The sequence below is a fragment of the Solanum lycopersicum genome, chromosome 7, assembly GCF_036512215.1.
Source record: "Solanum lycopersicum chromosome 7, SLM_r2.1".
Taxonomy (NCBI): Eukaryota; Viridiplantae; Streptophyta; class Magnoliopsida; order Solanales; family Solanaceae; genus Solanum; species Solanum lycopersicum.
The window spans coordinates 4,368,018-4,387,721 of NC_090806.1; the positions used below are offsets into that span (position 1 = coordinate 4,368,018).

Consider the following 19,704-nt stretch of genomic DNA (forward strand, 5'->3'; position numbering starts at 1 on the left):
ATAAATATTATATGTATCATTATATACACAATTATCACTAAATTTAATTAATCAATAGATATAATTCTAGCCTCAAATTTTAACGTAAAAATTATAATAATTTAATGTAATATGAGTGCACATGGACTTTTTACAAGATCCTGGACAGATACTGAAAAATAAATTTCACCTAATGCGTAAGTGATTAATATTCCTATATTTTTTTTAAAAAAAAAATAAAATAAAATAATTAATATTCCTATTTCTGGTACTTTTGCTTAAATGGGTTTTTTTTTCCTTTTCCTAATCCAAATAGGAAAAAAATTAAACTAAGGGAAATGCTAAAGCAAAAAAGTAAAAATATTATTTATTATTATAAGAGTTTGAGATAGTATTTTTTTTCCTATTTTATTTTAATAGAAATTATTTTGTATCTTAAAACATGAATAAGGACGCAATAGTTGAGCTCACTCCTATTTTGTTCATTTCGAATTATTTAACGTTTTGTCTTTTTTATCCCCTTTTAAAAAATAGAAAAATAAATAAATATTATCTTAAATATTTAAAATAATAATTAATTCGAAATAACTATTTTTAATAAGAATAAAATATTTTTTAGAAAAAAATGTAACAGAAAACGAGGAATTGAATTGTTAACTAATCTCCTCCTAGATTTTTATAATTAATTTGATATAATTATTTTTAAAAAAAATTATAACACATAATTTGATACATAAATAAAATAAATTTAAAAAAATATACAATAAAAACGATAAATAATTTGAGACGATCAAAATATTGAAACGTAAGCTTATCTATCTCATCCTAGATTCTTCTTTCTAGGGAATATCAAACTGTTATTACATTTATATATATATATATATATATATATATATATATATATATACATTTATATATATATATATATATATATATATATATATTAAAAAATTATATAAATCTTTAAATATTAAATTTAAATAGATTTGATATTGTCATCTTTTAAGTCTTAGGTGTATATCATATATGCCATTAAATTATATTTTCCTAAAAAATAAAAGAATTTGCTTCTTGTGTATCCAAGCATTAAATTAAATGTTCAAATTTCAAAACGCACATATAATAAATTCATTTGTTAGAGGAAAAAAATATAGAGTAATAAATAAAAAAGGAAATAATATTTTTGTTCAGTCAAAAGAAATATAAAAACAAAATTGGTTACAAGTTTTTAATAATAATAATAATAATAATTATGACGTCCCTATTTATAACAGTCAATGATTGTGCATTATGTCAAATAACAATAAATTTTGTTATCACTTTTTTCTCAATGGGGTTAGCAAAATTTAATGCTATTTTAGCCGTATGAAATCGAACGATAAATATTTTTCTATTTTTAATAATGTAAAAACTCATTTAATAAAAAATACTTTTAGGCATAGATTTAAATTAGTAAAATCTCAAAACAGACATCACTTCAATTTAATAAAAAATTAAAATCTCAACTTTTTTATAACACAATATTCAAATTTAATTCAGTCAAATTAAATTCTTAGCATCTAAACAAATCAGAACAAACAAAAAATGTCAGAAAAAAAAATTATTCTTTTTAAAAATTTGGACTGATTAAACCACTTAACTTCTTTGACCATCCAGCTAAATTAATAAATTCACTAATTTCTGAAAAAAAAAAATTTTAAAAAAAGAACAACTTTTGACTTATTATAATTCCTTTTTTCATATTAACATAATATCATTAAATTTATAGAATGAAATTTGATTTAAGAATGCATCAAGTACAAATTCGGCAAAAAATAATTAAATAACTTCATGTGAATTATTTTACACCAAAGAAAATATTTTCTATACTTGGAAAGAATTTAATAGGAAAAATTACATAAATTAATACATTTTAAAAAATAATTACTGATTTTAGCGATACTTTTTGTTTATTACCATTTATAGCAATGCTTTGTTAAATCTGTAATATGTATTAAAAGTGAATTATGTATGCAATATATATGAATTATAATTGCTTTTTGAAATATATCATGTTTATTTGGTAAAAAATTGTCACATTGTATTATAAGTGTATTAAAATGTGTGATAAATGTATTATTCATCATTAAAATTTGTATTATATTTGAATAATAAACTGTTCTTTGTAATATGTATTAAACTTGTATTATAAATGAATTAAAAGTGAACAAGTGAAAAAAAAAATATTATTGCTATAAATGGTAAATATTTTTTTATTATAGTATATTTATGTAAGTTTCCCAATTTAATACTAGTAATTTCCAATTAGTTCCCATAATATTTTTTCTACCAAATAAGGAAAAAAAATGTCAATTTTCATTGTTGGTCAATCAATAAATATTTTTTGTTCTTATATCCTTCTTCTACCAAACATAAATAATTAGTTACTACTCCTAATATATAGTTTGACTCAGCACAAAATTTTTATTTATTTAAAAATTCAATTTTTTTCCTTAAATTCATAACTTAAAAATAGTCGGATTAAAAAAATGGTATTAAACACCTTTATTCACTTTTATTTGTTATATTACACTTTTCAAAAGTTAATTTAATTAATTTACAAAATTAAATTAGATTACATTAATTCGATATTTTAAACAAAAAAAAAATTAGATATTCAAAAACTATATAAAAAGTACTATAAATTATAATTTTTTGCATATCAATATGATGGAAAAAATATTAGTCAAAATTCTTATAGTTTGACTCTAAAAATAAAAATCACGACAAACAATAGTAGACGAAAGAAATACTTCATTTATTCCTTTTGATATTCATTTTTCGAGAGTCAGTATAATTGGTTATTTTATGTATTCATATATTATTAATATATTTACAGTCAACTAATAAAAAATACAATAAAAAATTACTGTAAAACTAAAAAAAAAAACTATGATAATTATAAAAAAAAAAAATTTAAAAAATAACTTAAAAAGGAAAGTAAGATAATTAAATTAAAACGAAATCGTAAAAAAAAGGGGGTGCGAGTGCTTAAAAGCTACAATAAGGCCGACAGCACTGAATAATTACTCTCATAGAAATTCCCGCATTTTCTGCCGAATAAATAAAATAATTAAATAAAAATAAAAAAAATCTTCCTTTTTTAAGAGACGTATTAAACAAGTCTATAAGTAAATTCACTTATCCTTAAATTTCTGATAAGTGTAATAACTTATCAGTGATAAGTTGAATAACTTATCACTTTTATTTCATAATTTTTTCAACCCTCTTATCACTCTCTTCCTTCTCCTATTTATATGTCTCTTCCCCACCTAGCCCTACTCACACATGGTCTTTTTCTCTTTCTCTCTCTTCCATAAAACAAAATTCTACCTTTTTTTTTGGTTTCTCTCTCTAGTTTCTCTCTCATATATATATATAGACACAAAAAAACCTTGGATCTATTTTTTTTTTTTTCGGTTAAGTCTCTCACTCATTCATTCAAGGTATGTATGGTATTGTGTGTATGTGTGTGTTTTAGGGGGTTTCTGTGTGTAGATATGTATGTACATGCACGTATATGTAGGTGGATGAGGTGAAATAGGTGTTAGGTGAGTTTAATTTGAGGAAAAATTGGGGTTTTTTGGTTTTGTGTATGATCTATGGAGTTTTTGTTTTGGGGGAATTGTAAGGAATTGGGTTAATTTTAATGGGTTGGAGTTGAATTTGGAGAATTTTTGATTTTTGATTTTTTTTTGCAGGTGAGAGATGTCTTCGCTGAGTAGAGAGCTTGTGTTTTTGATACTACAGTTTCTGGATGAGGAGAAATTCAAAGATGCTGTTCACAAGTAGGGTTTTGTTTTTAATTTTTTTCCTCTTTTTTATTTTTATTTTTGTAAATGTGGGAGATTGAAGAATTGTTTGAGTTTTTGGTTTGGGGATCTAAAGTGTTGTGAAATTTGTGGGTTGAGTGAGAAATTAGCTGAATTGATTGATTTGTTTTATTAATTGTGTATGTGAAATGTTTTTTTTTTGTTTTTATGTATACCATTTTTTTACTCAATTTAAATGGGAAGAAATTGTGATTTGTAATAATGGTTGTTGTGGTTTTGTTTGTTTGGAGGTATAATTTTTTTTATGTTTTTTTTTGTTTTTGGTGTGTTGAAGATTGGAGCAAGAGTCTGGGTTTTACTTTAACATGAGGCATTTTGATGAAATGGTGGGGAATGGAGAATGGGATGAAGTGGAAAAGTACTTATCTGGGTTCACTAAGGTTGATGATAATAGATACTCCATGAAAATTTTCTTCGAGATCCGAAAGCAAAAGTATCTTGAAGCTCTGGATAGGTGAGTCTGATTTTTATTTTATTTTTCAATGTAGATGCTTGTTGTATGTTTCAATAATTTATAAAATGTCTGATAGTTTGTTTTTGTTTTTGTTTTTCTTCTAGGAATGACCGTCCTAAAGCTGTTGAGATCCTAGTTAAGGACTTGAAGGTGTTTTCGGCGTTTAATGAAGAGCTTTTCAAAGAAATAACACAACTTTTGACTCTTGACAACTTTAGGTAACGGAAGGACTTAACTCAGAGATTGCCATCTTAGCTCCCATATCTATTTTGTTGATCTTTTAGATGTGTTCTTTGTCAATTTTCAAATGGTTCTGAATTTGTCTGCAATGATTTTCAGGGATAACGAGCAATTATCCAAATATGGAGATACTAAGTCTGCTAGGGGTATAATGCTTCTGGAACTCAAGAAATTGATAGAAGCAAATCCCCTTTTTCGTGATAAGCTGACCTTTCCTTCCTTGAAGAATGCAAGACTGCGAACGTTAATCAACCAGAGGTTTATTTCTGGAGAGCATTGGACTTTTAAATACTAGCATTTCGGTTTTGGTTCTTGTTTTCATCTTCTTTTATTTATAGTGTAGTTGGCTTACACATAGGTGCCCAATATTCTTGCAGTTTGAACTGGCAGCATCAGCTTTGCAAGAGCCCGAAGCCTAATCCTGACATAAAGACCTTATTTGTGGACCATTCTTGTGGTCCTTCACAGCCAAATGGTGCACGTGCTCCGTCTCCTGTAACCCATCCACTCATGGGAGCTGTTCCAAAGCCGGGGGTTTTTCAAGCTTTGGGTCCTCATGGTGTAACTGTAAGTAGAAAAGCAAACTAGCTAAATTTCATTTGTAAATCATGAATGATTAGAGATTGAAGTTTGTTCCTTTCAGTCTTTCCAGCAAGGACCTGCTCCTCTGCAAAATGCTCTTGCTGGGTGGATGCCTAATCCTTCCCAAGTCTCTCATCCTTCTGCATCTGCTGGACCAATAGGTTTTACCACTCCAAATAATGCAGCAGGTATTGTACGTATAGCACAACCTCGAAATGATTCTATTGAGGTCCATCAATACTAGTGCGAGTACTCATTCATTGACAAATATAGTGGAGAGTGTATTTGCAAATCTGAAATACTGATTCCTCTCCTTCAATCCCTCTCCCCTGTTAAGAGTTGGCGAACCATAAACTGATACTTTTTCTATGTGCTAATTATTTAGCAGCAGCTATGCTAAAACGTCCGAGGACTCCTACAAATAACTCAGCAGTAGACTATCAAACAGCTGACTCGGAGCACATGTTAAAGAGATCAAGACCTTTTGGTGTATCAGATGAAGTATGTTACATTATCTTGAGTTGCTTACACATTAGTATGTATTTAACTGAGCTGTACGATAGAAACTGTTGCTTGCAAATCGGCTCATATTTTAGGAAGTTCTTTGATGCTTTCGTATTTTAAGAGAAACAGTGAGTCTATTTTAATTGATTGCAGGTAAATAATATGCCTATCAATATTTTGCCTGGTGGATACTCCGGACAAAGCCATGCGCAAAGTTCCTACTCATCAGATGATTTGCCCAAGGCTTTTGTCATGACTCTAAATCAGGGTTCATCAGTCAAGAGTATGGATTTTCATCCGGTGCAGCAGATTTTGCTTCTTGGTTAGTTTCCAATCAGTGAAATCGGTTTTCTTTAATTCATTTCCCTCATTTTGATTTTTATATCTACTTTTACAGTACACAACTGTACATTTGTTTTGGGCTGCTACTGATGGTTCTTTATTTTCAGTTGGTACTGGCACAGGAGAGGTTATGCTTTGGGAATTGGGTTCTAGGGAGAGGATTGCTAACAGAAATTTCAAGATTTGGGATCTTTCACAATGTTCAGTGGCTCTACAGGTATGTGTGGAACTTGTTGATTGCATTCACACTTGTTTATCATTTATGGTCATATGGATGGTTTATAAGTCTCATAGTTACCGATTTATTATCTGAACAACAATCAGGCATCTATGGCAAGTGAGTACTCTGCAGCAGTTAACCGTGTAATGTGGAGTCCTGATGGTACTCTGTTTGGTATGTCGTCTGGATGCTATTATGAAATTAACTCCTGGAACCTTAAGTTTTCTGTGAATGATAAAGCATGTTCAAGTAGTTCATACTACTGAAAGCTAATTTTTTTTTTTTTTTGACTGAATTGCAGTAATCGGCTTTAACTCTTCTTGTGCTCTCTGTTGATTCTTTATTAGGTGTTGCATTCTCTAAGCACCTTGTGCATGTCTATTCATATCACGGTGGCGATGATCTTAGAAACCATCTTGAGGTAATGTGCCGTTTGTAATCCTTCCAAATATTTTACCTCCTGCTTTCTTTTTCTAAATGAATATGGACTTTGACTGGGCCTTACGTGCAGATTGAGGCTCATTCAGGAAGTGTCAACGATCTTGCCTTTTCCTACCCTAACAAACAGATTTGTATTGTAACCTGTGGGGATGACAGGCTTATTAAGGTTTGATATGTTATGCACTTTGACTCAGATTGTTAGGGTCGGACTTCCTCCACCCTGTTCACTTTTTTCTGTTGACTGGTTATGAGCACTGTATTTGATAAAATATTTCTCGTTCACAGGTGTGGGATGCTGCGACAGGGGCTAAGCAATATACTTTTGAGGGCCATGAGGCACCAGTCTATTCAGTATGTCCACATCACAAAGAAAGTATTCAGGTTAACCATGCTCCTTTTGAATTATCAGAAAATTGATTATAACTTGTAGATGATTTTTTCCCCACTTCGGAGCACTATTTCTTCCTTCATATATGAATTGAAGAAACAGTTTTCAGGTTTTGATATGCATTAGAGCATTAACCAGGAGAAATAAAAAATAATGTGGCAGTTCTGCATTTATGAATTCAAAATGCTTCTCTTTAGATGTGTAGATCTAATTTACTTGTCTTTAGTAATATTTTTTAATATAACTTCTTGGGTCTTCCGCTCCTTTTTTTGTCTTCCTCAGTTTATCTTCTCAACTGCAATTGATGGGAAAATAAAGGCGTGGTTATACGACAACGTGGGTTCAAGAGTTGACTATGATGCACCAGGTCATTCATCAACCACAATGGCCTATAGTGCTGATGGAACAAGGTTTGCATAATGACTTCCATAACTGTGCATGATCCGATTTTATTACTTTCCCTTGGCTAAAGTTTGTGGTATATCATGAAATATTGGCTTGCAGGTTATTTTCATGTGGGACTAACAAAGAAGGAGAGTCATATCTTGTTGAATGGAATGAAAGTGAAGGAGCTGTAAAGCGTACATTTAGTGGTCTGGGGAAGCGAGCAGGTGGGGTAGTGCAATTTGACACTACCAAAAACAGATTTTTGGCAGCTGGTGATGAATTCATGATCAAATTTTGGGAAATGGACAGTGTTAACTTACTGACAACTACTGACGCTGACGGTGGCTTACCGGTAAATGCCAGTCGACCAATTCTTTAACAACCCACTTATGTCTTTTTTACTTACATTTTACCAAATTCCCAGGCTTCTCCTTGCCTCCGATTTAACAAGGAAGGAATGTTGTTGGCTGTTTCGACGAGTGACAATGGGCTAAAAATCTTAGCAAATGCAGATGGTGTTAGGCTTTTAAGATCCATGGAAAATCGCCCATTTGATGCTTCTAGAGTATCTTCTGCTTCTGCAGTGAAGGTAGTTGGTTTGATGCATTTACTTTCCTTGTTCTTCAATGTTGAAAATATTATTGTGCAATATTAGGCTGTCGATAAATTGCTTTTCATGTATGCAGCCCTCCATGGTGGGAAGTTTTGGGCCACCTAGTACTTCTGTTGCTGCAAGCTTTGTAGATAGAGCAGTGCCGATGACATCCATGGTTGGTGACACTATTCTAATTAAATAGAGATTTTCTTAGTGCTGTTCATACTTATATGTTTTAGGACTTTTGACCATTTGCTGATCAGCCCCTTTATTTTAACTTCTTGGTAGAATGGTGAAAGTCGCAATTTAGGTGATGCAAGGCCAAGAGCTGCAGAAGAGCCTGTTGATAAATCTAAAATATGGAAACCGACTGAAATTAATGAACCATCACAGTGCAGATCACTGAAGCTTCCTGACAGTGCAACAACACCGAGGGTATGAGTTATTGCTTAATTAAAACCATGAACAAAGTTTTTGCCTGTAAACAATTTCTTTTTGAGATGTGAGGTTGCATCATATGCTCGATCTGTAATGACTAATGTCATTTTCCATTTAAGCTGAAAAAAGTAGTCCCTTTTCTAATACTTTCCAGTTCCCTTTTTTGATATTTCAGGTTACAAGGTTGATATATACAAATTCAGGATACGCTATATTGGCATTAGCTGCTAATGCTGTGCACAAACTTTGGAAATGGCCCAGAAATGACCGACACCCGACAGGGAAGGTATTGGTTTTTATAACTTTTAACTCTCTTTTGCATATATATATCATTTCAGCTCATTGTGCAATTCTCTAATAGGCTAATGCAAGTATTGTCCCACAACTGTGGCAACCTGCAAGTGGGACACTGATGACAAATGATACTAATGACACAAATCCTGAAGAGGTTGTTCCGTGTTTTGCACTCTCAAAGAATGACTCCTACGTCATGTCAGCTTCTGGAGGGAAAATATCATTGTTCAATATGATGACTTTTAAGGTAAGATGCTGTATCTTTTCATTCTGCTGTCCACAAGTAATTTGGTTTCATATGAGGATGAAAGAGAGAAACTTTGAGCAACTTGCACTCTAGCTTCAGCCTAGCAGTTCAGCTAAGAAGCTATAAATCAGGAATTAGTTGCATGAAGTTATTTTGCTTTCCACTAATCTCTATATTTTTTTTGTTGCAAATGCAGACTATGACAACATTTATGCCCGCCCCACCCGCAGCAACCTTTTTGGCATTTCATCCTCAAGATAACAATGTTATTGCCATAGGAATGGATGACTCCTCCATCCAGATATATAATGTCCGAGTTGACGAGGTTGACCTATTCAGACATTTATTTGATTTTGTGATTTTTGGAATATTACTAATTTAGTATTTAGTTTAAATTTGTTGACATCAAGTATGATTACTTTGCTTAGGTAAAGACAAAGCTCAAAGGACATCAGAAAAGAATAACTGGGCTTGCCTTTTCGAATTCTCTCAACGTGCTTATATCTGCAGGAGCAGATTCTCAGGTAAATTTGATATGGATGTATTTGGTTATGAAAACCAATTTTAGATATTCTGCCCTAATCATTATGGGAAAATGAGTTTAGTGTGGAACTATTTGGGGGTTGATAGTTGAGTTTTGATCGAGAAGAAATTGGTTAATAGTTACCTAATTATTTATTTCATTTTATTTATGCAACACGCCTCCTCACAGTTCAAACCTTTTTTGGACCAAGCATGTGGAAGTGTTTTGTTGATGGGTGGCTGTAATATTAGAACCTAGAACCTCAGCATGCTCTAATACCATATGTGATTACCCTATATAAAAGCATAAACTGTTAGGGAGACAGTTTTATATATTTAACTTCTGTGCTTCAACAAAAGGAAGTGCTTGGTTTGGTAACACAGCCTACTTCACCAGAATCATATTATAATTTTTTACAAATCTTTTCCTTAGTATGAGTTTGTGTAATTGTGATGTTCTGTATGAGCAATGGTTGCATCATGAGGTATACTGTTTCTACAGCTGTGTGTTTGGAGCAGTGATACTTGGGAGAAGCAAACAAGCAAATACTTGCAGATTCCTGCTGGGCGTGCGGCTGCTCCTCAAGCAGATACTCGTGTACAATTTCACCAGGATCAGACACAATTGTTGGTAGTGCACGAAACACAGATAGCCATATTTGAAGCTCCTAAACTGGAGTGCCTCAAACAGGTACCGTATTCCTTCTCTAATCCTTTTCCAATCCCAAGTTTAAAATAAGGATACATATTAGCTTGAGTTGCAGTGATTAGACTTCCATTACTTCAATATTCTTTACTGTGTGTTTCCATTATGTTATTCTGCCCAGTTTAAGTGTGACATTGGAAATTTCCTCTTGAACAGTGGGTACCTAGAGAAGTAACTGGGCCAATTACACATGCAACATATTCTTGTGATAGCCAGTCTATATTTGTTAGTTTCGAAGATGCAAGTGTAGGTGTTCTCAGTGCTTATACACTGCGTTGGAGATGTCGGATCAATCCTACTTCGTACCTTCCCGCTAATCCAAGGTGATTGAACACTGCTGCTTTTCTTTGTTTATTCCAGAAATTGTTCGAAAAAAAACTCAAAAAATCTGGAATGCTTTAGCTGTATTTCTCATTTTATTTGGGTTGTTTTCGAAATTGGTTTTGCAGTGCAAGGGTGCATCCACTTGTTATCGCTGCACATCCATCTGACCCGAATCAGTTTGCATTGGGACTCAACGATGGTGCTGTAATTGTACTTGAGCCGCTTGAGGCTGAAGGTAAATGGGGAATGTTGCCCCCAGCTGATAATGGTAATGGGCCAAGCACTTCAGGTGCTGCAAATTCAGATCAACCTCAAAGGTAGTTTACCTGATGCAGATGCTGGCAGTTTTCGTTGAAAAGACGAGTGTATGAGCTGCATCGTGTTGTTTTTCAACGTCCCTCCATTAAAATTATCTTGGAAGGGGAGAAGCCTTCTAGATTAGCCAGTGTAGTTAATAGAAAGCTGAATTTAGATCATGTAGAGTTTGTTTAGTAGGGTTACATCAGTTCACCGATAATGTTCGTGCACATGTAAATGTAGTAGTAGAGGAGGGTATCTTGGCATCAGTAATCTGGAAATCCTAATTATAGTTGGAGATATGAACAATTGCTTTTGTCAATGGTTTCTTTTAGCTTTACTAAAGAAGAATGATTTCCAAAGTGTTCCCTTCTTTTTTACTGAATATCTCAAAGTTTACATTGAGGATGTGTTTTGATGAAACCTGTACCTCTGTATGTTACAGAAAGGAGAAACAACTTTTTAATGTATGTCTTTAGCTCTGTTTCAAAAGGCTCTTTTGGGACTTGCCTTTGGGCGCGGTACTTGCAAAACGCGCTGAGACTCAAGTGTGAGGCTTACATCCTAAGCGTTTGATTAGGCTTACATCCCAAGTGTTTGATTGTGCGTCCTAAATACGTTCAACGCGTGTACGAACCTTGATTCATGTGTCAAATTTCCTAATTAGCAATGCTGACTCTCAAATTCTTCAACAAATGAATCGTCTGAAGATTGAGAGTAGTAACTCAAATATGAAATAATGGTCCATATTATTGCATAATTTATTAGTAATTGAAAATATTCTCAGTATTAAATATAATTTGAACATCCCTATGAAAATACCTTGAAATTTATATATTGTATCACAGATTTTAGGAAGGTACTATGTGTAGTTTGATAATATCTTTCAAGTGATGACTTTAACACTTCCAATATTTTTGTGTTACTGGGCTATTTTATTAAAACACATATTAAGAAATTAAAGATTCATAAACCCTATGTCTCAAGGCTTACGTTTCACCAGTACCAAGTAAAAAATGTACCCACCTACATTTGGAATCGATGGTTGTTGGTAGAGAGAGTCGTATGGAGCCAAATGTGTGTTTAGGGGTGAAGCTAGGGAGGATTCATTCGGAACTTCTTTATCGTAAAATTACATTATACGTTAAATTTATCATTTTAACGTATAATATTTAACATTATATGTCAAACTTATTTTTTTAATGTATATAGTAAATATTTAACACCCTCAGCTTCTTAATACGTTAATTTCTTTATAATTTGAATCCCTCCAGTGAAAATCCTAATTACATCAATTACCCTAAGCCTATACGCACCCGCCAATTCAAACACTGCCTTCCTCCACAATGCCAGTTCTTTTTAATTATCATTACTATTATATATCAAATTATTGAATATTCCGAAACTACTTGATCGAGTCAACGAAGCTTTGCTTTTCTGGTGAAAACTGTCAAGAAACTGTTGTTTAGATTGTATGAAATTTGTGAAGAAGAATAATCCATTTACAAAGTGCCAACACAGAATTAGACTCTTCCATGTACAATGCTCAAAACTTATTAGTAGTATATAATACAAGAGCAGAAGATGACTAATTCCTACTAGTTCTATTTCGTTTTCCACCCGTAGGATGATCAATAGTGTTTCCACTTATCCTTCTAGTAGAGGGTGACTCAAAACCCTCAACCTACCGGAAGATGGTGGAGGTGCTCAAACACTTGAACAAGTCTCACTTTGTCAAAGTGCTACTAGTTCCGTCTTCGACCTAGCTTCCCTCGCCTTCGAGAATTGCTGGAAGATTGCTTGTTGGGTTCTACAGATAGTACAGTTCCTCCTTTCCCATCTGAAATTCCCATGTTCGAAAGTTTCTTCTGGGCTTCAACATAAACTTTTAAGTCCCGTATCTACGAAAATCAAGAAGAAAACTCAGCTTTATTAAACGGGAAAGAGCAAAATCGGACAAGCCAAAAGGAATGCAATGGAAGTACCTGCTCCTTGAGGTCCAGTTTATTCTCATCCTTCGATTTGAGTAATAACCTTTCCCTAAGCACAGGTAAATGTATTTACAACTTTAGTCACATAGCTGTGTCTAGTTTAGTTAAACCACCACAGGTTTAGTGCATAATGACGTGAAAGTGAAGAAAAAGACCGGTACAAATCAATTGAGCCGGACCTATTGGTATCACCAAAATCCAAATTGACTAGCATCAAAATAAATTAATGGAGAATGTAACAAAATGCAGATATTTTGAGCTCCAGCGAGTCTTACTGATGACCGTGTAAAGCTAACATAAGCCAGATAAAGTAAATGTACCTTTCTGCTGTTTCTTTATACTTTGTCTGCAAAAGCTCTTGGTTTTTCAAAAGCACTTGATTCCTCTAAAAACAAAAGGTAATTAATCAAAAAGTTATTTACATAAAAGTGGAAATAAGGTGCGGAAAAGATCCAGGAAGTTTGTGCACGGAAACTTTTCTTGATCGGTCCCTACCTCTGCAATGGACTTCGTCTCCTCTGTATACATTTCTATCTTAGCCTGCAAGTCATTCAACTTTGAGAAAACTGCCTTCTCCACTGCTCTGGATATTGAGCTCTCTTTTCCACTCTTCGCCTCAGCTAGTAGAGATTCATAATGCTGAGGAACACAAGTAAAAACTATTAATAAACTGAAAGGAACTTTTCACTCTTTTAACAAGCGTAGATTCTGGCTAAAATGCATGCATAGTGGAAACTGCTACCACACTTGCTGCCACAGAGAAATTAAGTAGAGGTTACAGCAGGCCAGGATATCACTTCTTCTGAGATGAAAAAAATGCAAGGGCTGAACAACAGAATGAAAGGAGGTTTAAGTTTTGCTTACCTGTCTTTGAGTTTCCAGCTGACTAGCAAGAAGATTGTTGTACTCATCTACAATCTACATTTAGGTAAAACAATAACTTAATTGGCTTCGAGATATGACAGATGATAAGAAAAAAAAAAAAACTAAGGAGAGGACAGGAAATTTCCAATTATGAACGATCCTAAAGAATGTCAAAAAGTCGTTGTGAAAAAAGAATGATATGAGAGAACAAAGAAAAAAATACCGAATCAACTTTGCTGCTGAAAAGGGCACCACTAAAACTTGAATCCTCATCATCGCCACAAGTAGTACATTCTCCCTCAGTTGCAGTACATTGGGAATTAACAGTAACCAACTTGCTATCACCTTTTGATTGATTCAATCGGTGGACATACTTGTCCCCTACATAATCCCAGATTTGCTGGGTTTCCAATTCAAGTGAATAGTGATGTGCTGCATCCATCCAGTGTTTAATTGCATGTTTTTTCTCATATCTATGAAAAGAACAGGTCAAAGAAGGGCTGGTCAGACATGTTTTAACACCATCAAGTCACAATAGCAACTTGTTAAGTTAACTAATAGGATGGTTAAAGGGGGAATGTATTATGTACCTTCCACACCCTACAAAACCACATATCAGACAAACACAAAGATTCTTCATTGTTCCACACTCTGAACAAGCAGGCTTCTCATCTTGCTGTTGACAAAGTCGACACACCTACAATAGACAGTAAAATATTGTCAGTGAACACATACAGAAACAAACAAATTAGGCAAGAACGTTATTTGCAAATAAAAATGAAAAACAAATAAACAGATAAAAGTATAACCATAACAATATAACTCAAAGTGCACATAAGACAGTTTTAACATGAAAAAATCTCAAATTCACCCATAAGTACTCACTCCTCAACTGAAGTGCGTGCATGAAACTTAGTAGTAGAAAATCTGATCTTATTTAGACCTCATATGCATGACTTTTCATAAATATTGACAAAGCACTTAATTTCATCAGTGTAAATGAGAGTAATGGGGAGAAATTAGACAAGCATACTAACTTGGCATGCCAAATAGGTCCACTTTGAGACACAAGAGCACTGAAAGGAATGGTCACAAAGTGTACTCTGTATTCCACTTGTATCTTGGTCCAATCTTTCTGAAATTCCCAACATGAATTGTGTAAGTTTTCCATGCCAAAATGTAGAAAAAAAGACTGTTAAAATGTAGAAAATATTATGTGAAATTTTTCCAACATATAATTACAAAAACCATAAGTATTAATGCACATGCTAGAATAGATGCATGGTCATACATGATATCGATAAATAAGAAATAACCACATTAACAAGTCAAATAGTGCATATAGAAGAGAAAAAGTATGAGAGTCATTTGAGATACTTCTGTTATGATCTACTCCAACATACACCTCCAAATGCACTAGTCTTCAAGTACGACATTGTGATGATTGAAGGTGTTAAACGGGGAAGAGATGGATCTAAAATAACTGGGCGAAGAGTTATCTCAAAATACCTAAAATTTATTGGATTTTATGCAGACTTAGTGATAAACAAACTGAATCAAGGTACCTGTTGTCTCCATAACAATACCAACTAGCTAGAATTAAAGTTAGTCATTATCGACACATTTTACTTTTTTTTTTTTGATGAAGTAATTAGTTCTATTCCAGGCATCAAGTAGATGCATAATAGTTACAAAAGCTTAGTAGCCACATTTTACTTTAGGTCTGGCATTCAACAACAGTCTCTAAAATTTGCTTAGAGATTGTACGAAATGAAGGATACTCAGGTGGGTGGAGTACCACGCGGTTCTCATGTCACATTCCAGTGGAGACAAAAAACGCTAGATGTTCTCTTCACATTTGTCCGTATTGGTGGAAGATAGCAGGTACTCGTGGAATTAGTCAAGGCGCAAGATAACACAGTTGTTGAAGAAAAGGATATGTGTGACATTTACACTACAGTTCTAGAGAATCCTTACTTTGTTCCAAGTATTAGGTCATTAAATGAATCACGTCCAAACAAAGTAGAATGGATATTGAGGATTCATAAACCTGACCTCAACTACTTTGGTATTGAGATATAGTTGTTGTGCTAAACGTTTTCAAATTTATACAAAAATTCAGGAAAGCCAAGTTACTCACCAAGACACACTGGACATGTTGGCAATTCAGTATAACCAACAGGAGGTGTACTTGTAATATATGCCGACTCTTCATACGCCACTGATTGAATAAAGTATATATGGCAAACCTCAACCTAAAAAATTGCACACCCTTTTCAGAATGAGTCTAATAAAATCCAAAAAAACGCATTCATAGCCAAAAAGATAAAAGCAATAACGAACTCTAATACTATTGGTAATAACTAATACTAGTAATGATAGTGATCATAATAACAGCAGCAGCAGCAGTTAGATACCTCTGTAGGCTTAAACCTTTTCCCATTGAAGCTACAGTAAAACCCATCAGCAGCCAACTGATTAACAATATTGATCAACACACTGTAACTATGTTCTATTCCATCATTCCTGAAACATTCAGTATTAAAATTCAACATAAACAAATTTACAAACAATTTCAAGCCAGAAAATGCAGTGTCCCTCTGACACCACTACTTTCGTGAAATGTTAAGACTCTCACTCAACCATATATATAACCTTTAAAACCCACAGATATGGATCTGAAGCCAATAATTTCAACAACATATCCAATATAGTCCTACAACAGAAGTACAGGAAACAACATATAGTAACAGAAACCGAAGGACAAGAAACTACAGTAGCTATGCTATAACTACAGGTATGGACGGATAACAAGATAATATACTCCTACCTACTTACCTTCTATCCTAATCCGTATCCTCCACAACAAAAAGTCAACATTTTCAACATGTAGCATAAATTTATGCGTAGAAATTCACTAAAATAACATCAGATAGTAGATATGAACACATAACTACAAAACTACAACAGAATTCTAAACATAAAGTTTAATTCCAGGATCCAGCTGTGTTTCAAACTTACTTAAGGAACATAACATGTGTGAAATCGGCAAGATGAGTTCCACAGAAGAGAAGGAAATCATCAGGTGAGAGGTAATTCGGAGCAGCGACAATGAAGACGGTGGTGGTGCGGGAAATAGGGTTGGAAATAGTGGTGGAAGTGGAAGAGGGAAGGTGGCGGAAGAGATGAGCGATTCCTCTAAGTTCCGATAGATGTAAGCTCCCGCTGCTGCTGCTAAGGTCACTGTTAGGGTTTGGGCCGTGTACGGCGGAGGAAGTGGTGGCGATGGTGGTCGGAATTGGTTGTGGAGAGTCGACGGTGTGGATTTGGAGGGTAAACATGGCGTTCTTTGGTAAGCTGTTTAAATTGGGAATTATATTCCTTAAATACTCTTCCATTCTCATTTGCAAAAATAAAAAAATATATATAATTTTTTTTTGTAAAATTGTTATTTTTTTTTTAAAAAAAAATTACATATAAACTAAAAAGAATTATAAGTGACTTGCAAAATCAATTTTTCGCACGTAATATAAATATATATTAACGATTTCAACTTGATAATTATTTTCGAATAGCAATTTAAAACTCAACAACTTTTCCGTCTTATTTACTATTCCGCGACAATTTATGAAGTAATAGTTAATGTTATTTATTTTGATAGTAATAAGATCAAATTTTTCAAATTGTATCAATATATATTTTTAATAATTAAAAAAGAGAAATGTGCTTTTCTCTTATTATTTATATCTATTTATATATAAACTAGTACTATTTAGAAGATATGCATTTTATTATTTTTTTGGGAATTAAACTGATAGATAATATTTTATTATTATTATTTTAGAGTAAGAATGTGAAATTCAATTTCAAAATAATGAAATGCGATTAAAGCAATCAAAATTAACAATATTATATATAAAACTAAAATAAGAGAGACAAGATATGGAAATTTCTTCTCTCTCTTTTAAGTATCCATAACTTTTTATTTTTAGAGTGTGGTTATAAAAGATTACTTTAAACACGACATTAATTATTAAGATTATGGAGAAAGTTTTAAATAAAAATATTGTATTTGCTTAATCCTTAAGGCAAAGCAAGAGAGAAGACAATTTTAATACTTAAACACACATAAAACACTACTATAAAAAGAAGTTAAATAAATATTGCAATAGATTTTATAACAAAGTTTGTTAAAGGACTTTTCATTAAAATTCGAACGGAATTAATAATTACAATTTAGAATGATATATGTCAGCATTTAATTATTTAAGTATAACGAAGATGAAAGTGTAAGTAAAATATCTTAGTATAAATGGTGATTTTAAAAAAAAGGCTATTATATTGCTTAAACTTTAAAGAATGAAGAAACTTATCTTAATGTTCGGTTTTTAAAAAAAAATTAAATGAAAAAAAAATATTATATACTTCCTCTAAATGAAATCTTATTCTTAAGAGATAGGAAACGTGATACCGTTAAAAATTTCTCTTAATCCTATAAGTATTTATTTATTTTTGAATTAAAAGATATTTTTTATCTTTTAAGTATTTGTAAAGTTTAATTATATTATTGAGTTATTTGATCAAGTATATTTGAGTTTTAGTAAATTAGAAGCGTTTTTTTTCATCCCTTTGTTTGTGTAATTTACAATTTTTACTATAATGATTAATTATTCCACCATCTAAATACATGTATATTATGTTAAATTTATGTTATTACTTTCATATCTAATAATAATATAATTGAGTTTGGAGACACCCCACCCCCACCCCCACCCCCCACCCTACACGTTTGACAAAATTGGCAATTAATATAACTAAAAAAAGTTCAATCTCAACGAAAAATAATATTTTTGGTATGATACACTTGTGTATATAACACTTCCCTTCTCTCTTAAGGAAAAATATATTTTATCAAGTGTATCTTACTTGATAAGATATGATATACTTGTGAGTTGTGTATAACACTTCCCTTCTCTCTTAAGAAAAATATTTTTTTTTTTGTTGGTATTTTTCGTTACAGAAATTTAAGTGGTTATAAATATAATTAAAATAAAAAAATAAATTATTTATCTATAAAATAAAGAAGTATAATAATATTAATATAAATAAAAAGTAGTTGTTCGAATGATCACCAAATAACAAAAATGTGAAAAATGATAGAAAGGGGTAAAAAAAATAAAGAATTATAATATATATTTTCAGATTTGGGATTAACAAAAATGATGTATCACATAAATTGTGATTAAAAGGAAACTTATTTGTAATTGCAGTAAATATTCTTATTAGTCGCCATAATATTCCATTACAAACAATAACAAATTGATGAAACAAACACTAAATACAATAATCTTTAGGAAAAATTTTCAATTAAGGTTTATTATTATATTCTTGTTTTTTTTCCTCATTTCAAGTTAAGGAAAATACAATAAAAAGAAAAGAAACAATAACAATTTTATTTTCCCATGAAAGTAACAATAAGAATTTAATACAAAGTTGAATATTCAAAGTAGGAATAACAACTTTGGACTAATAACACTAGCTTATAAATTATAATTCTGCATTTTATAGTATGTTTAGGGAATGTTTGGTTTTGGGATTAAGAAAATCATATTTTATCTGTACCTTTTTAGTTTTCAAGATTTTTAAGAATAATTGACCAAAATATTTGTTTTTGTTATTTTTGAAAATTCAAATAGTATTAATTAGTTTTTTCCTACTTCACCTCTAATATTAATAAAAAACAATTAATATTGATAGAGTATTTGTATATTTATTGAAGAGGTAAGTATAAATAAACTTTTCTTAAAAAATATTTATTAACTTTATAAGGAGGGGTAAACAATAAATAAAAAAAATCTTTTTGGCCAGAAAGAGATTTTTTTCTATGTAATTTTATTTTCAATTTTTTTCCTTTTATCTTTAATATTTTTTACTAAGAAATCAAAAAAGATCAATTACTTTAAAATTAAAAAGATAATATAATTTTTAAAATTTTTTGATCATATTCTGGCTAAATT

The 19,704-nt window shown here is 31.9% G+C and overlaps 2 protein-coding genes across 3 annotated transcripts; one reads left to right on the forward strand and one right to left on the reverse strand.

The window, feature by feature from the left end:
• Positions 1 to 3,298: 3,298 nt before the first annotated feature.
• On the forward strand, positions 3,299 to 11,194 carry LOC101244499 (topless-related protein 4-like). 2 transcript variants are annotated; one of them, XM_004242721.5, is made up of 26 exons: positions 3,299 to 3,464; positions 3,720 to 3,806; positions 4,126 to 4,305; positions 4,410 to 4,523; positions 4,645 to 4,803; positions 4,923 to 5,112; positions 5,189 to 5,315; positions 5,513 to 5,628; positions 5,785 to 5,953; positions 6,081 to 6,190; positions 6,298 to 6,367; positions 6,541 to 6,614; positions 6,705 to 6,800; positions 6,920 to 7,015; positions 7,305 to 7,432; positions 7,527 to 7,761; positions 7,834 to 7,998; positions 8,096 to 8,179; positions 8,293 to 8,439; positions 8,618 to 8,728; positions 8,804 to 8,983; positions 9,180 to 9,308; positions 9,412 to 9,507; positions 10,008 to 10,196; positions 10,368 to 10,534; positions 10,661 to 11,194. In XM_004242721.5, exons 2-26 carry the CDS (start codon positions 3,727 to 3,729, stop codon positions 10,854 to 10,856), a joined length of 3,408 nt encoding a protein of 1,135 aa, XP_004242769.2. In that variant the 5' UTR covers positions 3,299 to 3,464; positions 3,720 to 3,726; the 3' UTR covers positions 10,857 to 11,194. The 2 variants fall into 2 exon arrangements, with proteins under 2 accessions (XP_004242769.2, XP_010323294.2); XM_010324992.4 differs by having other exon boundaries at positions 5,516 to 5,628.
• Positions 11,195 to 12,265: 1,071 nt separating this feature from the next.
• LOC101244783 (BRAP2 RING ZnF UBP domain-containing protein 1) lies at positions 12,266 to 17,405 on the reverse strand. The gene is made up of 11 exons (XM_004242722.5): positions 16,709 to 17,405; positions 16,105 to 16,213; positions 15,828 to 15,942; positions 14,725 to 14,822; positions 14,278 to 14,384; positions 13,911 to 14,160; positions 13,688 to 13,741; positions 13,319 to 13,462; positions 13,144 to 13,208; positions 12,818 to 12,872; positions 12,266 to 12,733 (listed from the first exon to the last, which is right to left on the reverse strand). Exons 1-11 carry the CDS (start codon positions 17,089 to 17,091, stop codon positions 12,578 to 12,580), a joined length of 1,536 nt encoding a protein of 511 aa, XP_004242770.3. The 5' UTR covers positions 17,092 to 17,405; the 3' UTR covers positions 12,266 to 12,577.
• Between the last annotated feature and the right edge of the window lie 2,299 nt (positions 17,406 to 19,704).